This window comes from Trachemys scripta, chromosome 7 (genome assembly GCF_013100865.1).
Source record: "Trachemys scripta elegans isolate TJP31775 chromosome 7, CAS_Tse_1.0, whole genome shotgun sequence".
NCBI lineage: Eukaryota > Metazoa > Chordata > Testudines > Emydidae > Trachemys > Trachemys scripta.
This window is the reverse complement of record NC_048304.1, coordinates 28,571,549-28,596,998: the sequence shown is the minus strand read 5'-3', so window position 1 is coordinate 28,596,998 and position 25,450 is coordinate 28,571,549. Positions and strand designations below refer to the sequence as shown.

General features: G+C 43.4%; 1 protein-coding gene across 2 annotated transcripts in view; it reads right to left on the bottom strand.

Moving 5' to 3' along the window:
* FGD3 (FYVE, RhoGEF and PH domain containing 3) overlaps nt 1-25,450 on the bottom strand; it is a 192,018-nt gene that overhangs the window by 10,091 nt on the left and 156,477 nt on the right. For both annotated transcript variants that reach the window (XM_034776446.1, XM_034776448.1), the window contains exons 15-17: nt 20,563-20,625; nt 9,940-10,065; nt 6,807-6,959 (exon numbers count right to left, since the gene is read on the bottom strand). In XM_034776446.1, the coding sequence (XP_034632337.1) occupies nt 6,807-6,959; nt 9,940-10,065; nt 20,563-20,625 (342 nt within the window). The remainder of the gene's footprint in view (nt 1-6,806; nt 6,960-9,939; nt 10,066-20,562; nt 20,626-25,450) is intronic.

Below are 25,450 nucleotides of genomic sequence, written 5' to 3'. Positions count from 1 at the left end.
TATCCTAATGTATCATCAAGATATACTATGCTCCTAGGTACTTAGAGGTAGGTGCTGAACTATTGCTCTCAATGACTGGGGAGTTAAAATTCCACCTCCACAGTGTAATTTGAGAAAGCTAATTAAGATGACACAGCTTGTTTCTTGCTTAGCACAAGTAGGCTGGGAGGAGATTTAAAATTAATGAAAAAGGTGTCTCGGCACAAGTGAACTCCATCAGAAAGGCACAGAGCAGCTGCAAGGATGTGTAAGAGCTCTGGGTTTACTATCAAGTACACCTCTACCCCGATATAACGCGACCCGATATAACACGAATTCGGATATAATACGGTAAAGCAGTGCTCCAGGGGGGCGGGGCTGCGCATTCCGGCGGATCAAAGCAAGATCGATATAATGCGGTTTCACCTATAACGCAGTAAGATGTTTTGGCTCCCGAGGACAGCGTTATATCGAGGTAGAGGTGTAGTTCCTTTTACACCAGTGTTAAGACAGTATGAGAGTATGACTTAGGCATATGTGGCCCAGGGACCCCTTACTGCCAAGTAGTAGAGGGCATAAGGGATACATACTATGGTTTACAGCAATCACCTGGGTCAGGTATCTACATACTGGTTTGCCAAAGGGTGGCACATAAGGTCTCTTCCAAGAGCCAGAAGTTTACTGGTCATCATAATTATAGTGAAATATATGTATGGATGATATTTATGGAGTTATGTACCTGCACTGAAAACTATGTTCTTAAGGTACAAGAGTTAAGACAGGTCACCAAAAGGTGGTAACCAATTCTGTTCAGGCAGGGGGTAGTAGACACTTCTCTCTCTGGCTGGTCACCGTGTGTCTCACAATGTAACTCTATTTGCATTACTGAGCAATGAAGAGAATTGAATTCACATGAGAGAAGAACTGCAGAAAAAACCCAGCAGGGGGTGGCATCCTGCTTATGAGTGAAGAGGATGGATTTGGGGGGTATAACTGGGGGCCCTGAGGTACACCCGGGATCCTTCATCAAGGAGATGAACTGTCAGCATGTTCTGTCTTATGAAAGGAGGGCACAGCCAACCTGCCTGGAAAACACTGCGGAGACTTTGGGTGAGCTACATTTCATTCAGCAAGACAGTATCTCGTTAATTAAGATTAGGTTATAAAAGGCATGTTACAATTTTATTTTACATGTAACCATTTGTTTCAAATACTTTTACTTGCTATCACTTGAATCTCTATTCTCTTGTTCTTGTTTTCACTGTAAAAATATCTTAGTGCTGTGTGTTAAGTGGGCCAGTGATCCTGAGGTGAAATTGGTAAGCTGGTGTGTACTGTGCCTTTGGGAGCAACAAGTCTGAATTCTGCGAGTGTTTAGTGGACCAGGGGCTGGACATTCCAGCAGGATGCTAGGAAGGCTTGAGGGCTGGAACACACCTATATCACCAAGCTGTAGAGAGACTGAGGCCTGCACAGGCCTGGAGAGGTGTGCTTATGTTGCCTGTGGAGCTGGGGAACTGACCCCTGGCAGGAACAGATAGAACTTCCCTCATGTTAAGGGCAAGTGGTAACAAGGTGCCTCACAGCCCTGGGTACCCCCCAAGGAGTGTCACAGCATACTGATCATTAACACGCAAAAATTCTGCTGTCCCCTCCCCCCCAAGGCATAATGGCTTTCCAGTACCTGTACCTCAGGATACCATCCTTCCATACCCCTCAAACTCAGAAATCCATCAGCCTTCCCTTCTGCACCAGCCTTGTTCACCACACTATTAGTTGTGGTTCTTTTTCGACTGATGGTCCCTATGTATATTCCACATGTGAATGCACATGCACACCATGCGCCTGAGTCCAGAAGCATTTCTTAGCAGTGTCCGTTGACCCGCACGTGTGTAGTGCATCCCTTCATGCTCCTGGCTGAGGGTATAATAGGTAGTGTGGATCGACGCCTCCCCAGTTCCCTCTTACCGCTGCATGGACTGAGTCAGAACTCCTATTCCTTCGCACTCTTCATTTTCTAAGAGAGTGATCTACCTTTCATTTGGTGTAGATAGTTGTAGATTGTCTTTCTAGTGTAGGCAGATAAGTTAGTTTAGTTATATTTAGATAGTGTAGTTTCTTTCCCTGTTTGGGGACTGTCCAACCTGCCCCAGGGGACTATGCCCGAGATTCTGGGATTTAAAAACTGCGTTTCCTGCCCACGCTCATTCTTGGTGAGTGACAAGCACCACTGGTGCCTCTGCTGCCTGGACCAGGCACACATCACAGTGCACTGCTCCATTTGCATGTCCTTCCTGTCCTGAACCCGGGAAGCTCAAGAGCTCTGCTTCCTTAAGAACTTGATGGAGGAAGCTCTGAGACTAAGGGCGCACTTGGATCTGGGACCGGCGGACCCCCTTGTACAGTGACTGTCACCGATGCTGAGAGCCCCTCACAGCACCTTGCATGCCCCAGAACCACCAGTATCGAAAGCCAAGGACAAGTCCCGGCATGAGAGTAAAAAACATCCTCACGGGCACAAAAGCAGATCCCTGCTGTGGACTGCTCCCAAGTGCAGCATTTCCTCCCCAAGCTGGGCCAGGTCAGGTAAGATGTCACGAACAGATCTGGCTGGACCAGTGCCCGAGCTTCCCCGTGAAGAGGGTAAGGCCAGACGACCATTGCCAGTTCCAGGACTTGCTCCAGGGGATAGAGGCAGACCTGGTTATCCCATTGGAGGAGGTTCAGGACCCCTAACACCAGCTCCTGGACATCCTCCAACCCCAGGGGTCCTCTTGGGGTAGATCTACCCATTAACAATGCCATCCTCCAACCAGCGTGGGCAGGATGGCACAGTCCTGCTTCCTGTGCCCCCAACTCTAAGAGGGCGGAGAAGAGGCATTTCGTACCTGCTAAAGGGCAGATTTTCTTTTTACACATTCACCCCCCAGCTCCCTGGTTGTCCACGTGGCAGCATAGCAGGCACGCCAGCACTCGCAGAAGTCTACTCCTCTGGACAGGGTGGCAACGAGGATGGACCTGCTAGGCAGGAAGGCATATTCTTCGGTGGGAGTACAGTTCCAGATTGCAAACTACCAGGCTCTGCTAGCCAACTACACCAGGCTAGCAGAGTTCAGGGACAAGCTGCTGCCAGAGCAACAGCAACAATTCCAGGCACTGGTAGACGAAGGACGACTGGTCGCCAAGGTGGGCATCCAGGCCGCTGTGGACGCGGCCAACATGTCCTGTCACTTTCTATCGACCGGTGTTATGCGCTGGGACTTGTGGCTACACAATCATCCAGCTTCCCCAGGGAGATCCAAATCGAGAACCTGCCCTTTGACACGAACAAATTGTTCCACAAGAAGATGGACGATTCCCTCCACTGAAGGTCTCCAGAGCCATGCTACGGTCCCTCGGTATATATACCCCATTCCCAAGATGCAGGCATCAAAGGCAAACATTCTGCCCGCGCCCCTACACTCCTTATCCGGCTACCTACCAATGTCACCAGGAACCCCCATGTCAGCAACCCGGATCTCAACGACCATGCTTCCCTGCCTCCACCACAACCATATCCTCAACCCTCTCCCAGCAACAGACAAAACTTCAGTTTTGACATGCAGGTTGAGACCCACTAACCTCCCCCAATGCCACCTGTGGCACCCCATATCGTTTTGGAGGAGCCATCTTGCCCTGTTTGCCGACAATTGAGGCAAGACCACCACGGATACCCCTATGGGACCTTAATCTTGTTCTCTCTGCCTTCACAAAGCCACCCTTTGAATTGCTGGCAACACGCTCCCTCTCCCACCTCTCAATGAAAGTGACATTCTTGGCAGCCATTACCTCATCCAGACTGGGCAACGAATAGAAGCCACAATGGCGGACCACCCCCTCCCCCGATATCCCACAAGCACAAAGTATCCTTGTGGCTCCACCCCAAATTCATCCCAAAAGTGGTGTCGGAATTCCAACTAAATTAGAGCATCGACCCGCTGGTTTTCCACCCCAAACCACATGCTTCCTCACTAACAGAGCCTTGCATGCCCCTCGACATCTGCCGTGCACTGGCATTCTGCCTACTCAGGACTCCACCCTTTTGCACATCGCTTTAATTATTTGTGACCGTCGCCGAACAGTCCTTTTGTCCAAACGCATCTCCAAATGGGTATCGGGGTGCAGCTATGAATGCTACATCAATCCAATGCACCCCCATTTGATAAAGTTACGGCGCACTCTACACAAGCACAAGCTGTCACATCGGCCTAACGGATGCGTCCTGGCAAGACATCTGCCACGCGGCAACGTAGCTTTCCATCCGCACGTTCACGATGCACTATGCCATTGCGCAAGTGGCTGCTACAGAAGCCACTGTAGGCCAGGCTGTACTGCAGATTGCACTTCCATTGGCATTCTTGCACCCACCTCCATAATGACCACTGCTTGCGAGTCACCCACCCACGTGTGGAATACACACAGGGGCCCATCACTCAAAGAAGAAGAGGTTACTTACCTGTAACTGAAGATGCTTCGAGATGTATTCAACTACCCGCCCTCCAGACCCTCTGCTTCAGACTGGATTCCATGATGGTAAGAGGGAGACTGGAAAGGTATCGACCTGCACTACTTATTATACCCTCAGCTGGGATTACAAGGAGATGCACTACACATGTGCGGGTCAACGGACACTGCTACGAAACACTGCTGGACTCAGAGGCATAGTGCGCATGCAAATCCGTATGTGGAATACAGATAAGGATCACACATCTCAGAGAACCTCCAGTTACAGGTAAGTAACCTCTTCCTATTTGGTTTGTTTGTAGGAGGTCATTTGGTAAAGGAGAGCTGGAAGGCTGGCACCATTCCATGGTTCACCACTTAGCCTGCTTCACCACAGGTTGGCAACAAGATGCACAATCTTCCCTCTTGTAGGAAGTGCACAAGACATTCTATCCACCGCATACATCCTTTACTCTAGTGTAGACTAGGCAAATGTCTTGATTTGAGTGGGGGGAAAAAAATCAACCAACAAGAACACCCAGAAGGATAGAGTTAAGAAAATGCAGTATTTTTACTGCTGCTCTTTGGACTGCATTATAGCCTGTGTTTAGAAACCCATTTTTTCCCAACATTATAATTAGCAGAGACTCTAGTATATGAATGGGAGGAAATATGATGAACCATACCCCAAGGCCGTGTGACAAAAGGAAGAAAAAAGGCTTTTTGTGACTGAAAAAATGTCTATACTGTATTGGCCTTTCCAGCGGAAAAAAACTCTAGAGGATTTTTGGCATCTGTAATAGCACTTGTGAAGTGGCAAGCTCTCAAATTGTTATTAAGCTCATTAACAAAGTTTTATGTAAAAAAGGAAGGGAAGAAACAGACTTGCTCAAATATTTCTCTTTTGTGCACTTACCACCTTTCTTGCATTTTACCTGATCCTTTGAAGACTTAGCACAGAGCTAAAAGTCTGAGCATGTGAATGAAAACTACTCAATTTCTTGGCTTTTTACAGGAAGTAATCTGTTCTCTGAAGTAAAGCCTTGGGTCACATTTCACTGGCTTTTAAATAGCTTCCTGACTTTTAGGATTAGCAGAATTCTCTGCTGTTTAGGTGCAGGCTTTAACTTTCTTGGCAGATAGTTCTGCTGAAATGGCGTTGATAGGTCATTGTGACATACTGCATGCAATACTGGGGCATACTCAGTTTTATTCTTGGGCTGTAATCACAGGTGCATGGTATAAAAGAGAGACTTTGCAGCTTGAAGATATCAAGCCACAGGGCCAGATACTTCATTGTGCCTTGCAGAAGACACAGTTCAGGAAGGGAGAGTGCACCTATGACTTTACCCCACTTTGCACCTCTAGGATTTGGGACCAGGATGGGAGTACAAAGTTGAGGTTGAGCACCTAGACAACAGAGAATTCCATTAATCAGTAAAGTCAAGAAACTGCTCTCACTTCTGGGAGCTGCCCCCAGTAGTCAAAGGGCTGCTCTGTAGCCAGAACAGCCAAAGCTCAAAGCACTGTGATCATGTTTCCTCCCACCCCCATCACACACCTAAGCACACCTCTGTGCTACGGCATATGGTCATTTGCACCAGCCCCAGGTCATCCAATGCAGGCATTATTCCTTGAGGGACAGTTAAACACAAATGACACCTCCACTCCCAGCACCATGCCTTAAGCACAAGATCATCCTTATGTCTTGGTGGAGCATGAAGCAGAGCACAGCTCTGGGCGAGTGCTGTGTGCGCGCTCTTCTCACTCAGTCTGCCCCAAAGAGAAAGGTTGCAAAGACAGTGGCCATCCCACTCTACTACTGCTTGATGTTTCACACACAGGATTATTCATTCAAAAATGGCTTGGCGTGCCCTTGTATGAATCACTGTGAAAAATGGTCAATTGCACTGGCATTTTGTAGGAAAGTGAAATTTCAAGAGCACAAAGCTTTCCAGAATGGGAACAAGAGAAGTTACATGGAAACAGATCTGATGTTTGTACAGGTACACCTAGAGAAAGCTGGATAAGGTGCCACTCGTTTGAATGGAATGGAATGTCCCAGCAGGGCAATTATTTAAAACCTGGGGGCTGAAATTTCCCTGCAAAACCGGTGTATCCCTGCATGAAAAGTACAAAACTCATGTTTGAAAATAGGATTCACAGTGTATGTCCATACAGCTCTACAAGCGCCAGTTTGTCAGGTGTATGTTGTGAGTGATAGCCTACTAAAAGGGTGTCAGATCATGGAGAAAAGCACGCCCCAAGGGATTTAATAACAAATAAAATAACCAGCCTCTTCAGGCATCAAGCATGTTAAAAGCTTATTAGCAAGATAACTGTACCTCGACTGCAGTTTTTTTCTTTTGTTCTCCCATAGATTCAGCTCCTGTATTGCACGGGACTGCTGATGATAGCAGAAAACAGTCTTTACACACTCGATTGTGACGGCTGTTATCTGCAAGTGGCTTAAATTCAGAGCATTTTGCACAAATAACCTGTATCAGAAAGATAATACTTCATTCTTCAGCCACTATTAAAACAAAATCCCTGTTATTTACAACCACTTTGCTGCAGGTAAATTGCTGAAATAAAATCCTGCAAACTAATGCAAGGATGAGACAGATTGACAGACGTCCTGTAACTTACGTAGGTCAAGGTCTGAGATGGGACACCTCCCTTCCCTCAATCAGAAATGAAGGATTTTTTTATCCTGTATTGTGTTTCCAACCATTCAGAGAGTGACTGACAGGTATCTGCTTTTCTGTTCCCATATAAAAGGTCTGAGTTATAATAGTCTTAAGTTTTCAGTGCCTAATGATCATGAGTGCCCAGCTTGAGATACCTTAAAGAGGCCTGATTTTCACAGTGGGTGGGAGGTGGTGCTTGGTGCTTAGCACTGTCTGAAAAATCAGGCCCTTTTGAGTTGTTTGGAGCTCAGTGTCCAAAAATTGAGTCACTTTTGAGAATTTAGGCCAATAAACTGTCCACTACATATAATGATCTGCCTGATGCCACGTTGGGTTGGGAGGCAGTGATTTTATGGCTTTCAATTCTTTTTTCTGGTTTGGCACAAATAAGCAATTAAACTTGACATGAAATCAGCGCTTGCGAAAAGTGCTGGATATACAGCGCTGGAGACTCAACTTAGCTGTTTATCTGCACCACTCCCCTGTAAAACCCCAAGCAAGGAACCTAACCATTCAACTCAAGGTACCCTCCTCCTCAAGAGGAAGAGGATAGTTCATTCTTTTGGAACTATGCACAGGAATACGGTGAGCACAGCTGTGTTTATGTGCCCATCCCTCCAGCAGGAGCAAAAAGCACCGACTTATTTCACGTAGCCCACTGAACAGCAAATGGCAGCAACTGTCATTCACTACTAATCTTGGCTGGGTTTGAATTCATGAGCTGGGACCACCACTGTCCCAAGCTCCCAGGGAGGCCAGTTAGGGGTTCTCTCAGTTGCTTGGCCATGAAGGACAGCTTTAATTATGCTGCTGGCATAAGGTCCCTTAGAGACCGAACACCAGTGGTGAATGGAGCATAATGGAGCCTTGCTCCATCGAACCGACTTTCCTTCTCTTTCCTCCTAACACAACTTCTTCCCTCCACACCCCTAATATGCCCCCTGCTTCCCCTTACCCCGGGCAGTGGAATTTCCAGCACAGGCAGTGGTGGAGTTGGGCAACAGGGCTGGCAAAGGAGATAGCACAGCTTTGTGTCAGCAGAGATTCCCCCTGCAGAGTGAGGATACTTGTACAAACCTCTAGCTGCTTTAAGTTTTGGTGCAAGGTGAACCTGGCAAAGTGGAGGATATGGCCCCTTGTCTCCATATCCCACTACAGAGCAGTGAAGTCAGTTTTCAAATTTGCAGTAGCAGAACCACTATGGGGAAGGAGATCCACCCCTTATGTACATTATAAGAGCAGTCAGCAGGATTTAACTTCAAATCCCATTTTATTACACAACAAGAGTCTGAATGCTCTTCAGTCGTGATAGTACGCTTTCATATGTATGTCCACAAGATATGAATTACTACACAAAGCATTGCATTGCTCCAGTTCAGTGCACTGAAATGCACAAACAAAAGCAAACTAACATTTTTTTTAATAGTCTTTGCTAGAGGCAAATTAACTCCTTTCATTTGCATTCAACTACCCGCACCAGAAAACACTGCACAACCAACAATTGTTTATTTAACATTAAATTATGAATAACTTAATTCTCATTATTTCTTTTGTCCATGGGGAGTTTTTTGTTTGATTTATTTTAAAACTGAGCTTTGATGTAACAGTTTAAATACCAAAGAAAGTGTATTTATTTTAATAATTATTTTAAAAAACTCCAAAGATTCAAGATAGCTGACTCCAGAATAATAGTCTCTCTTCCACTGTAATAGTATTTGGATTCCTGAGATGAATGTTTTAGAAAGGATGGCTTTTAATATTCTTAGCTACACATTTTACCTGACTGTCTGTTCAGATCCAAATTTATCTCCATTCTACAAAAACTTGATATTATTTCACTAACTATTCTAAACTAGTTACACCAGGAACATGAAACCCTGAAACTGATATCACAGAAGGAAAGTTTCAAGCCACAATAAGGCAGTCAACCTCATGTAATTTTGGGCTGGGATTTTCAGAAGAGCCTCAGAGAATCAGGTATCCAAAACCCACTGAGATTCAATTGGAGATGGGCACCTAATTCCATTTGGCTCCTTTAAAATCCAGGCCTTAGGCTTCTAGTGCCTGGATTTTTCATGTGCTGGATTCTCCGGGCTTTTCAAGCACAGAAGAACACCCTCTTTGGCCAAAAGTACCGGGATTTAGTTTTGCCACTGGGGGAAATGCAACCCCTCACTTTAGCACTGAAGCCTTCTGGTTGATCAAATCAATCAAATCACTTTAGTACTGTAGCCTTCTGGTTGATCAAATCAATCAGGACAGCTGGAACTCATTACCCTAGCTACAAAATGAATGGTTTCCTCTCCGAAAAGGAGAAGGAAGAAGGCACTTGGAAGCCTGCAGCAAGAGGCTGCTGCTGAAGATCTAGATGAGCTGTGTTCCAGACTATTTATTCTGCTGTTGGTTAGTGGTAAGGGGTGCTAGTCATGTGAAGGAAACCCTGGTCAATGAGGTTGTTTTTTTTGAATACTAGATACAGAACAAACAGGTACAGAGGCAGCTTTCCTTTCAGCCACAGAAGTGTGACATTTGTCTCCTCAACCACTCACTCATGGCCTTTTACACCACCATAACTTTGCTTTGTTTTGCCTGATCCCCAATGGACAAGGCAAGTTGAAAGGTCTGTTCTATCACAGCCCTGCTGCGCACTCCAGTGCCTACTGGAAACTGAAAAGCTCCCTCAGAATGAAACAAACTCAGAATTTGATTTAAAAAGTCATCTGTTGCAGACAGACTAATTAAATGGACAGAAAATGAAACACTGCTACAATTTCATTCTGATACTCACTGCCCCACATTGTTTGCAATGGTGCCGCCTTTTAGTGATGGAGTTAAAGCTTTCGTTGCAGCTTTTGCAAGCTTGCTTTTCCTTGTCTCGCTTGGTTTTAGAAGATGATTTTCTGCAGGAATCAGGCTGAAATGAAACATACAGTTAGGTGACATTATACAACATCATTATTGCAAAACAATTTTCTGCCACTCACTTTCTACCATGCTTACGAAGCTCTTTCCCAGATTTATTCCCCCCACAGACAATTTTAGGGGAAATTTCCTCTTACCAAACTTGTTGGGGTTGAGGCTGCAATGGGGATGTGCTGATTTTTAATTATAAGGCTCTCAGCTGTTTGGGCCTTACTCCTCAGAGTCCACCTCTTCCATTGTGCATCACTGGAGCCAGAGAGTCACTCCATCTGACAGCCTATTGGTTTAAAGGGGATTGGTCTGGAGGAAGGGCATTCTCAGTGAGGGGTCTTCACTCTGGAACTCACTCTTTCTCTGGTTATCCAACAGAGCCTGAATTTGATTATCCTTCAGGGCATGGGTTCAAACTATAGCATAGTGGCTGGATAGCTAAATGTCTTGGACAGTTTAGACACAACAAATCCTTCATCTTGGCAGGTGGTTGGACTAGATGACCTTTGTGGTCCTTTCTAACCCTATGGTTCTATGATTCTATGTTGCAAAACTTATCTATTCTTTGTGGGGTGAGGGAGATTTCTGCAAGGATGGCTTGGATGGGAAGAGCAGTCTTGTGCTCTGATGTGCTGATTAGTTTTGAAGTGGGCATTGTTTGGAACTGCCTTCCAAAGGGAGTAGTGGGAGCTAACTTGCTTTAAGACTGCGCTTGATAAGTTTATGGCAGGGTGGCATGATAAGATTGCATATTACGACATATAGCCCATCTGCAACTGCTATTAGAAAACATCTCCAATGGCCAGAGATGGGACACTAGATGGGGAGGGCTCTGAGTTACTACAGAGAATTCTTTCTTGGATGTCTAGATGGTCTCACCCACATGCTTACGGTGTAACTGATCACCATATTTGAGGTTGGCAAGGAATTTTCTCCCAGATCAGACTGGCAGAGACCCTAGGTTTTCCCCCCCTTCCTTTGCAGCATGGGACATGGATTGTTTGTGGGTTTGAACTAGAGTAAATGATGGATTCGCTGTAACTTGAAGTCTTTAAATCAAGATTTGAGAACTTCAGTAACTCAGACAGAGGTTATGGGCCAATTACAGGAGTGGGTGGGTGAGGTTCTGTGGCTTGTGATATGCAGGAGGTCCAACTAGATGATCGTGATTGGTCCCTTCTGGCCTTAAAGTCTATGAGCTTGTAAAACTATGGTCCTGAGCTCAGAGCTCTGGATGGACACATGCATCTCCTTATAAGTTTGAATAAATAAATTCCTGTGCCTTCTCCCTGGTCAGCACTGCTCCCTTTGGGGACTCTCCTGGCTGCCTCTGGAGCCTATAGCAGGAAGGAAGATTGTAGGCACCTTGTACTACTCCTACTATGGCAGATTTTCCACACACTTTCTGTGCAAAAACTTATAACCAAATTACTCTGGCACAGTCCCTGGCGTGAATTTCACTTATGTCTGTGCAGAAGAAAACATCACACTACAGTAATGTAAGATGGCTTCACTAGCGAAATAATGTCAAACTGAAACTTGCAAGACAAAAGCCTTAATAATTCACTCCCTATTTCTGTGCTTCAGATAATCCACTCACAAGCTATTGAGAGAAAAACCTTTCCCTAGTAAATTTTTACCAATGTGCCTATAACTAAAGTAGAAGCAGAGGTATTTTACTTTTGTTATGGAGTTTATATCGGCACTCCAGCAATCAATTTAAGGAGAAGGTGTAAGCAGTAATTTCACAATAATGCAGCTATGTTTTCAGCTTTCGTTATGCCTGGAGCAGTCTGAAGGAACCTATAGTACCAGATAAAGGATGAACACCCTACAGATTACATTTAGAAAGGGATGCGATTGTACATGGAGAAAAACACACATACCCTTGTGGGGAGGGATAGCTCAGTGGTTTAAAGCATTGGCCTCTTAAACCCAGGGTTGTGAGTTCAATCCTTGAGGGGGCGATCTGGGGCAAAATCAGTACTTGGTCCTGCTAGTGAAGGCAGGGGGCTGGACTCGATGACCTTTCAAGGTCCCTTCCAGTTCTAGGAGATGGGATATCTCAAAGAGCTGTGCACCATCAGAAAAGGTAAGTCACAAGGCCTATGTGAGAGAGCCAAATAATTCCATCTGCAGAAAGCTGAAGTCTTTCATAAGAGGAGAGGGATTCCAGAGGCTTGGGAATTCAGAGATGGGAGCCAGTATATAAAATCAGACGTGGCAGCCCACTCATTCCCATGCTGGAGATACTAGCCCTGAGGGAAGCCTGTAGCCTTCTAAAGGACCCTCTCTCCTCAACACAGTGAAAGCCAACCTAGTGAGTGATGCCTCTCTAGTCAGTCAACATGTTGTAGCTGCCCCTGTGGAAGCCACTTAAGCAATTGTTTCTAAGACTTGATTCCGAGATGCGTTGAATGTTTGTAACTCTCACTGATTTCAATGCAACCCGTGAAAAGGCCATGAGTAGCAAGCAGTTTGAACCCTGGGCACTCAATCTCAGCAAAATGAAGGGGGCGAGGGAGGGAGCTGTGTTCCATTTCTCAGTAGCAATTTCTGGAGAGAGAAAATAGACCATGATTCTGCTTCTGCTACAAACAAAGTCACTTTAGGAAGATGATTTGCTACATTTAATATTTTTATCTCATGGGAAAATCTGCATGTCAGAAAGCAACATGATCACCACATGATATACTTCGTGGCTCTACCAGCTAACCTCTGTATCCTCCTCCTTGTGACCTTGTTTACTATCTGTCCCATCTACCACCACTTTCTTCCATGCTCCAGGCCACAGCCTCCCCTCCCCAACCAGCCAGTGTCCCTCTTCCTCTTTTCCTTTGTTCTGGGCTCTCTTGCTTTCTTCTGCTCTTCTTAGCCTTTATCTATCTGACTCACATACTGTCTCCAGCACACACACTTGGTTTCCCTCACTTGCCCTAACTGCACCCTTCACCCTGCTCCTCCCAGGCCCTACTCCTTTTCCTGGAGCAGGACAGAGTGATACAAAGGGGCCAAGCTGCTACATTACTGACTCTACTCCTAAGTTTTCTAACGCCTCTAACTGACCCTCTGTTCCAATAGTCTCTGGGAACAGTAGAAAGCAGAATGCTAGTCAACAGTGCTACAGGACTACCCTGATTGAAACCTCAGTTTTAAATGAATTCGTTCTTTTTAATTTTGTTTGCTTCCTTCCTGCTTCAAGGGCAAAACTGCAAACCTTTACATAGGTACCGATGATGTTTTGCGTTAAACTTTATGGAGCGCAATGATACTGCTTTGCTCATTTAAGGAAAATGACTAGAGCTCTCTTTACATGCACATTTACAGCTGCCCAAAACAGAGAGAGTTCCTATGGATCCATGTCCTCTCACACACACAGCTCACATGTGGTGCTGCACTTCGCTTGTAAAGAGTTCACTGCAGCTAACCTGACATTATCACAACTAAATCATTTACAGATGTCTTAGACGATGCACTACCACTGAGTTTCATTTCACTCTATATCAGACCTTCTCAAATTAAGGCATACAATTAAAGAGACTTGGAATACTTTCCCTAATCAGCATGAGTCTAAAGAGCATCCATTTTTTTCCAGCATTTCTACTGGCTAAAAGAACAGGAGTACTTGTGGCACCTTAGAGACTAACAAATTTATTTGAGCATAAGCTTTCGTGGGCTACAGCCCACTTCATCGGATGTATGTAGTGGAAAATACAGTAGGAAGAATATATACACAGAGAACATGAAAAAATGGGTGTTACCATCAGGGCCGCCCAGAGGATTCGGGGGCCTGGGGCAAAGCGGGGGAGCTGCGGCGCTTGTACTCACCCGGCGGCGGTCTGGGTCTTCGGCGGCATTTCGGCAGCGGGGGGCCCTTCGGTCGCTCCGGGTCTTCGGCAGCACTGAAGGGCCCCCCGCCGCCGAAATGCTGCCGAAGACCCGGAGCGACTGAAGGGCCCCCCCCCCACCAAAATGCCACCAGGCCGGGGCTTGCGGGGCCCCTGCAGGGCCCGGGACAAATTGCCCCACTTGCCCCCCCCTTCCGGGCAGCCCTGGTTACCATACACACTATATAAGGAGAGTGATCAGTTAAGGTGAGTTATTATCAGCAGGAGAGAAAAAGAACTGTTTGTAGTGGTAATGAAAATGGCCCATTTCCAGCAATTGACAAGGAGATGTGAGTAACTGTGGGGAGGGGGCCAGGGGGGAATAAGCATGGGGAAATAGTTTTACTTTGTGTAATGGCCCATCCACTCCCAGTCTTTATTCAAGCCTAATTTAATGGTGTCCAATTTGCAAATTAATTCCAATTCAGCAATCTCTCGTTGGAGTCTGTTTTTGAAGTTTTTTTGTTGTAATATTGTGACTTCATTCATTTCTGATGGATGTCTTTTACAGCTTTAATTCTGGTGTTAATACTAATTAAATGTTTAGGAGACTGCATTTCCTTTCAACTGTAGAGGAATGAACCCTTTTAAATGGTTACAGCAAAGCACTTCATCACCGGCTAATTAAACTTTGAAAAGTTTTATATTGTTACAATTTGCACTAAAAGATTTCGGTGCTCATATATACCCACGCGGCTTCATTGCTGTTAATGGAGTTGCATGGGTGTAACTGAGGGGAAAATTTGGCCTTGTGAGTTAAGTTACTGGAAGGTAATCTTAAAGAATAGTGTAAGACCAATGCCATGTCTACCTGATGCACAATATCCATTACTGTTGATACATACTAACGACTGCTGTGAGGAGAAACAACTGTTTAAAATTCCCCATTATACACTGGCGTACTTTAGCGGAAAGTCAGCTGATGGATTTGGAATGCACTGGGTAGCTCCCTAATAAATGAGATAATAATAATAATAATTAATAATAATAATAATAATACGCATTTCAATAGCATAAAAAAGAGGAAGCTGCCAGTAAGGTATTTTCCATGAGAGACCTCAGCTTTGAAACCTACTTCCCCCTTCATCTAAAATAGCCAGAATCAGTTGACCTTCATGACTGCAAGGCCTATGTATTTACCAAGGCTTTGGGGGAGGGGGATAGTGAGGGACAGAAGAGTAAGATAAAGGCTGGGATTGTGAGTGAGGGAGATATTGACTGGGTTTCGGGTGAGCTGATTTTTATTTATGATTGCATTTTAATGTTTGGCAAAGGGACCTAGAGCCCATGACAAGAACTTTACTTTGTATTATTTTTAATAAACCTAAAAAAAAAATTTTTTTTGAAGAAGTCTTTCATTCAAAGATCTAAACACTTGACAAACATTAAGCAAGCTTCATAATGCCCCGCTAATGGTCCATATTTAAAATGAGCTAACTGAGGTACAGAAACGTCAAGTGACTTAATGTCATATAGTTATTCAGCGGCAGTAATGGGGACAGAACCAAAGAGATTTTGCTTTCAGATCTCTGTTTTAAGCACTGAATTACATTAAACAAGACAGTCTATCCATTCCACGGAGCACAGGTCACATAGTAAGCAGTGCCATCTACTGCTAATTACACATCGCCTGAAGAGAGTTCCTTGCAAGTCAAGAGAGTGCTTTGAATAACACATGTGTTCTGGAGGCCAGATCAGATCCTAACTGTCATAGCTCCATTTACCAGCTGAGCATCTCTCTCTCTTGTTTGGCCAACTGAATTAATTATATATGTTCAAAAAGGACCTACCAAAAAGAGGGCCTGACCTCACCTGAGGTCTTTTGATCTGACTGCGAGTAAACAATAAATACTAATAATAATGCTCAATTTTCCTCATATAACTAATCCTATTGAGGTTAGTGAGACTACTTACAGATAAAGTTAACCGCATGTGAAACTCTTTGCAGGAACGAGGCCTAAGAATTGCTTTCACAAACAGGGAAGTTTTGACCACTAATCTGCTTTTATTCAACAGTTATCTCGCATTTTCAAAATTTTGATTTCCAGTTAACCTATTCATTGAAGTTTTGAATTTTGATCAAAAAATTGGAAGACCATTTCAATGACTACACTTTGGAACTATTCATGCCTTAAATCTAAGCATATGCACAAGTATTTGCGAGATCAGTGCTTCAGCCAGTGAAAAATGAGAAAAGCAGGCATCGTTAGTGAACTGTTATAGCCTCCTTCACTTCAGAGGGAGGAAGGAAAGCCAAGAGAGTTCATTGTAACATTAAGGAATGAAAAGGGTTTAGGGGATTGTCTGTTTTGTGATTTCATTGTTTTCTTGTTATTTTTTTCCTCGTTTTTCTCTTTCACCTTATGTCTAGTCCAGTATTTAAAATCAGGGCTGTCAAGCGATTAAAAAAATTAATCGTGATTAATTGCACTGTTAAACAATAATAGAATACTATTTATTTAAATATTTTTGGATGTTTTCTACATTTTTCAAACATATTGATTACAATTTCAATTACAACACAGAATACAAAGTGTACAGTGCTCACTTTATATTTATTTTTGATTACAAGTATTTGCACTGTAAAAAGACAAAAGAAATAGTATTTTTCAATTCAGGTGAATTGAACAATAGTGCACTCTTTATCATTAAAGTTGAACTTACAAATATAGAATTATGTACAAAAAAACTGCATTCAAAAATAAAACTATGTACCATTTTAGAGCTTGCAAGTCCACTCAGTCCAACTTCTTGTTCAGCCCATCACTCAGACAAACAAGTTTGTTTACATTTGCAGGAGATAATGCTGCCCGCTTCTTGTTTACTATGTCAGCTGAAAGTGAGAACAGGCATTCTCAGGGCTCTGTTGTAGCCAGTATCGCAAGATATTTAGGTGCCAGATGCGCTAAAGATTCATATGTCCCTTCATGCTTCAACAACCATGCCAGGGGACATGTGTCCATGCTGATGGTGGGTTCTGCTTGATAACAATCCATAGCAGTGCAGACCAACGCATGTTTATTTTCATTATCTGAGTCAGATGCCACCAACAGAAGGCTGATTTTCTTTTTTCATGGTTCAGGTTCTGTACTTCTGCATGCTCCCTATCTCATCCCTCTCAGATTTTGGAAGGCACTTCAGATGCTTAAACCTTGGGTCCAGTGCTATAGCTATCTTTAGAAATCTCACATTGGTACCTTCTTTGTGTTTTGTCAAATCTGCAGTGAAAGTGTTCTTAAAACGAACAACACGTGCTGGGTCATCATTCGAGACTGCTATAATATGAAATATATGGCAGAATGCGGGTAGAACACAGAGCAGGAGACATACAATTCTCCCCCAAGGAGTTCAGTCACAAATTTAATTAACGCACTATTTTTTTAAGAAGCGTCATCAGTATGGAAGCATGTCCTCTGGACTGATGGCCGAAGCATGAAGGGGCATACGAGTGTTTAGCAAATCTGGCACATAAATACCTTGCAATGCCAGCTACAAAAGTGCCATGAAAACGCCTGTTCTCACTGTCAGGTGACATTGTAAATAAGAAGCTGGAAGCATTATCTTCCGTAAGTGTAAACAAATTTGTTTGTCTTAGCGATTGGCTGAACAAGAAGTAGGACTGAGTGGACTTGTAGGCACTAACGTTTTACATTGTTTTGTTTTTGAGTGCAGTTATGTAACAACAACAAAATCTACATTTGTAAGTTGCACTTTCATGACAGAGATTGCACTACAGTACTTGTATGAGGTGAATTGAAAAATACTATTTCTTCTGTTTATCATTTTTACAGTGGAAATATTTGTAATCAAAATATACACTTTGATTTCAATTACAACACAGAATATAAGATATATATGAAAATGTAAAAAAACATCCAAAATATTTAATAAATTTAAATTGGTATTCTCTTGTTTAACAGTGAGATTAATTATGTGATTAATCGTGATTAATTTTTTAATTGTGATTAATTTTTTTGAGTTAATTGCATGAGTTAACTATGATTAATCGACAGCCCTATTTAAAATATAAGCCCCTAAATTGCACATGCGTGTTATATGCAGGAGTTCAAACTGATAATCAGGTGCTCATATAGACAGGTGCATGAACAACAGAGGTATTTCCAAGCTCACTTCCCATTTTATGGGGTTACATATTTTCCATGTGAAAACTACCTGTTCATCAACACACACACACACACACACACACACACACACACACACACACACACACACACACACACACCCTTTCAGCATGAGTCTTTGAAAATGTGCTGAGTTAAGTGAAATGGAGTTAACCCATATTAAAAATAGTATGGTTTACACTTTGTAATACTGCAGGGTTTTTTTTTAAGTTATATGGTCAAGAATTCTTGACCATATACCAATTTCTGTATGTGTAAGACATTTATACTGAATATTAGGAACTGTAGGTTGGGTTTGAATTTAAGTATACAAAAGTATAATGAGCACTGTATGTTGGCTGTAAGCAGTTACCATAATGCAGTGTTCGTACGCTTGTTGCATTTCTTCCATTATTTCTTTATTATCTGGCTATGCTAATATGTAATAAACTTCAAATAAGTCTTACTCTTCTTCGTATTTCTTCATTAAACTGAGCCAAACATAGAAGGGAGCTACTAGTTTGTTGACCACCACTACCACCAAGTGGTTTACATGGATAAGATTAAAGTAGAATGAGTGCACTTCCACTTACACCAATACTGAGATGATTCTTAACAGGTGTGACAATTAAAATCAAATATGACTTAAGGCTGTGACATGCAACACAGTTCAGGCTGACGTTACTCTTCCGTCACACAACTGTGTTACAATATAGCACAATGAGAAACAATCATTGGTAGGTAGGCAGGGGAACATAACCCTTATTAGCCTGAGGAACAATGAATTATTTTTTAATCCGCTAAAATGTGTTATTTAAATTCAGGGTTATTTAAAATGTATTTTTCTTTAAAATATAATTTAATGGAAAATTATTAAATAAACCAAGACATACTATTCAAATCCATTGTTACACAAATATGTATTAAAAGTAATTGGACTCAAATATGTATTGGGACTTTGAACAAAAGTTAGATCTAGTTAAAACATTTTGTTATGAAATACGAGACTAAGAGAAATGTTTCAATTTTTTAAAAATGACAATTGAAAGAATTATTTTAAAACAAATATTTTTCTGTAATATTTGCAACCCAAACATTGCAGCACTGAATGTATGACTAACTATAAAGAAAAACAGACGTGACATGTGATCTTCATTTTTTATCAGGGAAGTGCAAAATATTAATAAACATAAATAATGAGAACTATGCTAGTTTTCAAAAAGTCTTTCATTTTTAATAGATTACATGCTGTTAGTGGTACAGGTAAGGAATTGTACACTTAAATTAATTACTTTTAATTGAATCATAACTGTCTATATCAACTCCCCTTATCTGGTGTTATACATCAACACACTGACTTATTCAAAACTGTTAACCCTCTGCTTACTGATTTCTGAAGTAGGATGTGTCTCCTGGGCAGAGCTCTAACAATGTGCCAATCCCAACAAAGATACTTGGGGAATCATTCTATTAAATACATTCCTGGGCTGATTCTGTACATATGTGGTAGCTGGACCACAAAAGGCCACTTACTAGTGAGAGGGAGTAAATGGGAGGAAGGAGGAGAGCTGCCATGCAGCATCTCTCATCTGCTTCCAGAAAGTGACAAGGACACTTAAGGTTCTACTACCAAAACCTATCTACTATTACACAAGTGGATGGAAGGAGACAGGGACAGAATGTGAGGCTGCCTGGAGACAGCAGTCCATGCACCAGCCAAATAATGCTATTAAAGACCACTTCTGACCGTTCCACAATAAAACTGGGATAAGTTTTGGCGAGGGTCCTTGCTGTTGAAGGCAGTCATGCCATACCTAAGACCCTTCCTGAAGACCTGGGATTCTGGTAGACTGTCTTAGATGCGAGGGAAGAGTGTACTAAAGATAGAAGATAATGAGTGCACAAACCTATTAGAGTAGAAGTGGTGAAATGACTCAGCAGCTGACATCAAAGGGCTATGAGGACTGTGTTGAAATTGTTATGAAAAATATCTAGCTTGCACAGTAGCCAATCTTCCAGGGTGTTAAAGAACTGACCTTTTCACCACCCGACGCCCTCAGCAAAAATAAATGAGAAACATACTATGGACTAATTATTTCTCAAATTCTACTTCTAAGCTGACGTTCAATTATACAATTGCAAACACATATACCTGAAACCAGTCAATGACTGGATAACAACACTGAATGGGGAAAATAACCAGAGTTCTAAAAAAACTAAGAAAAATAATGTCCTTCAGTTTAGGTTCACACGGCATATGGTGAGTTTAGCCAGAACTAGAGGGTCAAATTCAGAGATGATATAAATGTTGGTGTAAATTCTACATCAGCAAATGAGCACTTGTGGGTGTAATTTACACACACGTGGTGGAGGAGGGGCATGGTTGGAGGAGGAAAAGCAACGAGCAGCAGAGCTTGAGAGGGTGCAGAACTCTCTCCTGTTTGTTTTAAAGTCTGCCTAAACAAAAACGTTAATCTCACGATTACTTACCCCTCCAGATCCACTGATGCCATCTGCTCCTGGCATAGATTCTACAGAGCTGGTGCTTACTATCTAAAGGAAAAGAAAATCACAAAGAACATTTCAATATGGAGATTGCTCTTAAATTATGTTAATCATTAAAATCAAAACATGAAATAATGCACTTCTAACCCCTCATTTGTTCTGGTTATGAATATATTTTAATTGCACGTGTATTCAACTACTCTGGAATATTCAGCTGGCAATAAAGTGGGGGACTTTGCAGATGGCATTGAATTACAAATGTCTGTTTACACATTCAGAAACGTGCATGCACACAATAAATACCTATGACAGACACCTTAAACAGAAGAGAAGTTTTGGGTTACACATATAAAACAAAAAGGGGCAGTTTTTCAATTTCACAGCTACATTGATTCTTAACATACAAACCAAAAAAGCAAAGTAGTTTGTGTAGTCATCAGTGTGACATTGCAGCCCATAAGGCTTTATGGAAATATGCTTATGAATGTATATATGACATAACTGGAATATGTTTTATGCTACATATACCATGTAACATATCTCTGTAAAGGTTAGGAGTACTTGTGGCACCTTAGAGACTAACAAATTTATTTCAGCATAAGCTTTCGTGGGCTACAGCTCACTTCTTCAGATGCATAGAGTGAAACACACAGACAGAAGATATTTATACATACAGAGAACATGTAAAGATGGAAGTACGCATACCAATTGTAAGAGACCATCTTTACATGTTCTCTGAATGTATAAATATCTTCTGTCTGTGTGTTTCACTCTATGCATCTGAAGAAGTGAGCTGTAGCCCACGAAAGCTTATGCTGAAATAAATTTGTTAGTCTCTAAGGTGCCACAAGTACTCCTGTTCTTTTTGCGGATACAGACTAACACGGCTGCTACTTTGAAATCTGTAAAGGTTATGATCTACTGAATATATTCATTCTATTTGTATGCATGTATCATTTTTGTATTCGAAGTTATGAATATTGGTTGTGTACTTGTTTGATTTTAAGTAGCCTTAGTAAGGCATTTGGTCAGCTTCTTTAGAAAGGAATTTGCAAGTTAAGTGCCCAATCAAGAAACACTTAAGCTAACAATGAACGTTGAGACGCCAATCCACATCTGAGCTTTCCTGGGAATGTGGCCTGGCTTGCAAGGACTGAGTCATGCATGGACATGTGACTTGCCCATGTGACTCCAAAACTCCATCTTGGAGCTGGATTTTGCACAGGAGAGAGGAGGGGGTCTCCACTAGGGTTACCATACGTCCGGATTTTCCCGGACATGTCCGGCTTTTTGGGGCTCAAATCCCCGTCCGGGGGGAAATCCCAAAAAGCCGGACATGTCCGGGAAAATAGGGAGGGAGGGCTCGGCGCTGCTCGGCCGGGGCCTGTGGGGCTGGGGCCGGCGGTGTGGGGCTGGGCCGGGGCCGGCGGTGCTCGGCAGGAGCCGGGGGTGCGGGGCCGGGGCGGTGCCGGGCCGGGGGCGCGGGGCCGGGCCGAGAGTGCGGTGCCAGCCGGGGGCCGGGCCAAGCCAGGAGCCAGGGTCGCAGTGCCGGGCCGGGCCGGGCGCGGTGCTGGGCCGGGAGCCAGTGCCCCAGGGCCCGAGCCAAGCCGGGCGGGAAACGCTGGGGCCGGAGCCGCTTGGCCTGGGCCGGCCGGCCGCCAGAGGGAGCCGCTCAGCCAGGGGAGCTGGACTGGGCCACGCTGCACCCCGCCCCAGCTTACCTGCTGCCTCCCTGTTTCAGACTTCCCGCGAACATTTGATTCGCGGGAAGCAGGGGAGGGGGAGAAGCAGGGGGCGGAGCGTTCAGGGGAGGGGGCAGAGTTGGGGCGGGGCAGAGGGCGGGGAAGGGGCGGAGCCGGGTCCCCATGGAGTGTCCTCCTTTTTAAAAATTAAAAGATGGTAACCCTAGTCTCCACCCACAAGAGAAAGTCGATTTAAGCCCCTGGGAGACCCCTCCATTTTGTCTTCAACTGGCTCAAGAGAAAGCCTCTCCACCCCCAAAGGATACCTGAAAGAAACTGGAACAAAGGACAGTAACCACAGGAGTGTGAGTGTTTGCTGGACCCAGACTAGAAGAAGGCTAGTCTGTAAAAGAAGCTTACTGGAACATCTCTGAGGGTGAGATTTCATCTGTAATCATTTTCTTACTGTATTAGGTTTAGACTTGCGTCTTTTATTTTATTTTGCCTGGCAATTCACTTTGTTCTGTCTGTTATTACTTGGAACCACTTAAATCCTACTTTTTGTATTTAATAAAATCACTTTTTACTTATTAATTAACCCAGAGTATATATTAATACCAGTGGGGGGGGAGGAGGGACTATGCACCAGCTGTGCATATCGCTCTATCAGTGTTATAGAGGGTGAACAATTTATGAGTTTATCCTATATATGTTTTATACAGGGTAAAACAGATTTATTTGGGGTTTGGACCCCATTGGGAGTTAGGCATCTGAGTGCTGGAGACAAGAACACTTCTTAAGCTGTTTCAGTTAAGCCTGCAGCTTATAGTGGATGTGGTTCAGACCTGGGTCTGTGTTTGCAGCAGGCAAGTGTGTCTGGCTCAAACAAGGCAAGGTTCTGGAGTCCCAGGGAAAACAGGCTCAGAGGTAGTCTCTGCACACCAGTTGGCAGCCCCAAGCGGTTTTCTGTGATCCAACCCATCACAATCAGAACCCTAAGATGGAAGTGTAGCTCCGTGGTACAGATTTCACCCATTTAAGTGTTTTTATAGCTGATTTATGTTAAGACATTCCAAGAATGTAAACATATGTACACAGTTTATTTAATTAAGCTAAAAATAGCAAAGGAGATTTAGGTTAGATATTAGATGGAAAAAGACAAAAACAAAACAAAAAACCTAACTAAGGTTAGTTAAGCTCTGGAATAGGCTTCCAGGGGAGGCTCTAGAATCCCTATCACGGGAGGCTTAAGAACAGGTTAGACAAATACCTGCCAAGGATTGTTTAGGTATACCTACTCCTACTTCAGGGTGGGTGGATGGACCAGAGATGACCTACTGAGGTCCCTTTCCAGCCCTATATTTCTATAAACACAGGCCTGATGCTGAGAGATGCAGAGTACCTGTAGCCGTTGTTACCTTAAACTGCAGTAGAAGATGCTCTGCATCTCGAAGGATTAGGCCCTATTTATCATTATGTCCCCTACCTATCATACTCATATGCCATCCACATTACTCACTTTAACACATGTAATATAATGCATAGATCTGGGACCAAATCTATAGGCTCAGAGAAATCCATTAGTTACACTACATCTTCCAACTTTAATTAGAAGTACGTTTTTATTTTTGTTGTAAAAACAATTTGTGCTGTAGAATTCTTGACTCAGCTACTGGACTAAAATACTAGCACTGAAAGAGCTGCTAAATTTGAAGTCTAGTTGTAACCCTTTATATGCTAACACAATCGAACAACTGCTCAGAACAAACACTGTAAGGCAAATAGGAGCCAAATTGGTACAAATGTGGGTTAGATCAATGCAAACCCAGAATGGTAGATTGGCACTACCCCAGAAAGAGCTGAGAGAGGGATTACACCTATTTAGGACAATGCAACGTATGCTGACCTCTCTGTACCCAACCAGCTGCACTGTCTTCTCCGGAGAGGGGCAACAGTACTGTCTTTGGAGACAACATACTTACTTAGTACTGCAAGAAGGGAAAGCAGCAAAACCGGGTCTTACAGGAACTCTATCAAATCAGTTAAGGAGCAGCACTGGTGAGTCTCAATTAATCCTTGATGGCAAGGAGAATGAAGCCTGTGACACAAGGCCTCAAGAGAGTATATATACCATGGGGTGGGAGGGATGTGAGCTTTGACAGAGATGTGGAGAATGCCCTCCAGGTGGGGGGAAATCATCTAAAGCACTTCAACGGCCTCAAGCAAAAATTTGTATATGTAAAAGATACACTAAGAAACTGATCACCTCCCATAGGTGCACTCTAGCCTTAAGCTACAGAAGATCTCAAAAGAGCTTTACCAACATTAATACACTAAGGGTACATCTACACTACAGCGGGGAGTCGATTTAAGATACGCAAATTCAGCTACGTGAATAGCGTAGCTGAATTCGATGTATTGCAGCCGACTTACCCCATTGTGAGGACGGCGGCAAAATCGACTTCTGCCGCTTTTTGTCGGCGGCGCTTACTACCACCTCCGCTGGTGGAGTTAGAGCGCCGATTCGGGGATCGATTGTCGCGTCCCAACGGGACGCAATAAATCGATCCCCGAGAGGTCGATTTCTACCCGCCGATTCAGGCGGGTAGTATAGACCAGACCTAAGTCCTAAATCCCCTGGGAGGTAGGTACAGTATCCATGCAGTTTCCAGTACAATGTCGTTTGGCAACTGATATTTGCTGGTCACATAGGTTCCCCATCAGTATTTTAACTGCAACTTCTACGATTCTATCAAGATGTCTCCATCCCAGCATGCATCTCACATTTTCTCTGGAGAGAAAGCCTCTATGGAAAAAATGTTCTCTCTCCAGAGAAAAATATTTTTATCTTCCTTCCTACTGGAAAATGTACATGTACTCCTGCCAATTTGGAATCCCTAGTTATGGCCCTTAAGTTACTTTTAAAATGTTACTTTCAACATTTATAAAATGTGTCCTATGTGGATGATCATTTTTCATTCATTTGTCTAAACAACTCCACCAGAGAATCATTATTTTAATAGGATCCAGAAGGTACTGAGTAATTGCAGTACACAGCCAGTGCTGGAATTCAGCTTCTAGACCTCGGGAGGCCCACGTGTACGGAGTTTAGACTCTCAGCCAGGGCCGGCTCTAGCTTTTTTGCTGCCCCAAGCAGCAAAAAAAAGCGCCGCCCCCCAAGCCTCCCCCGC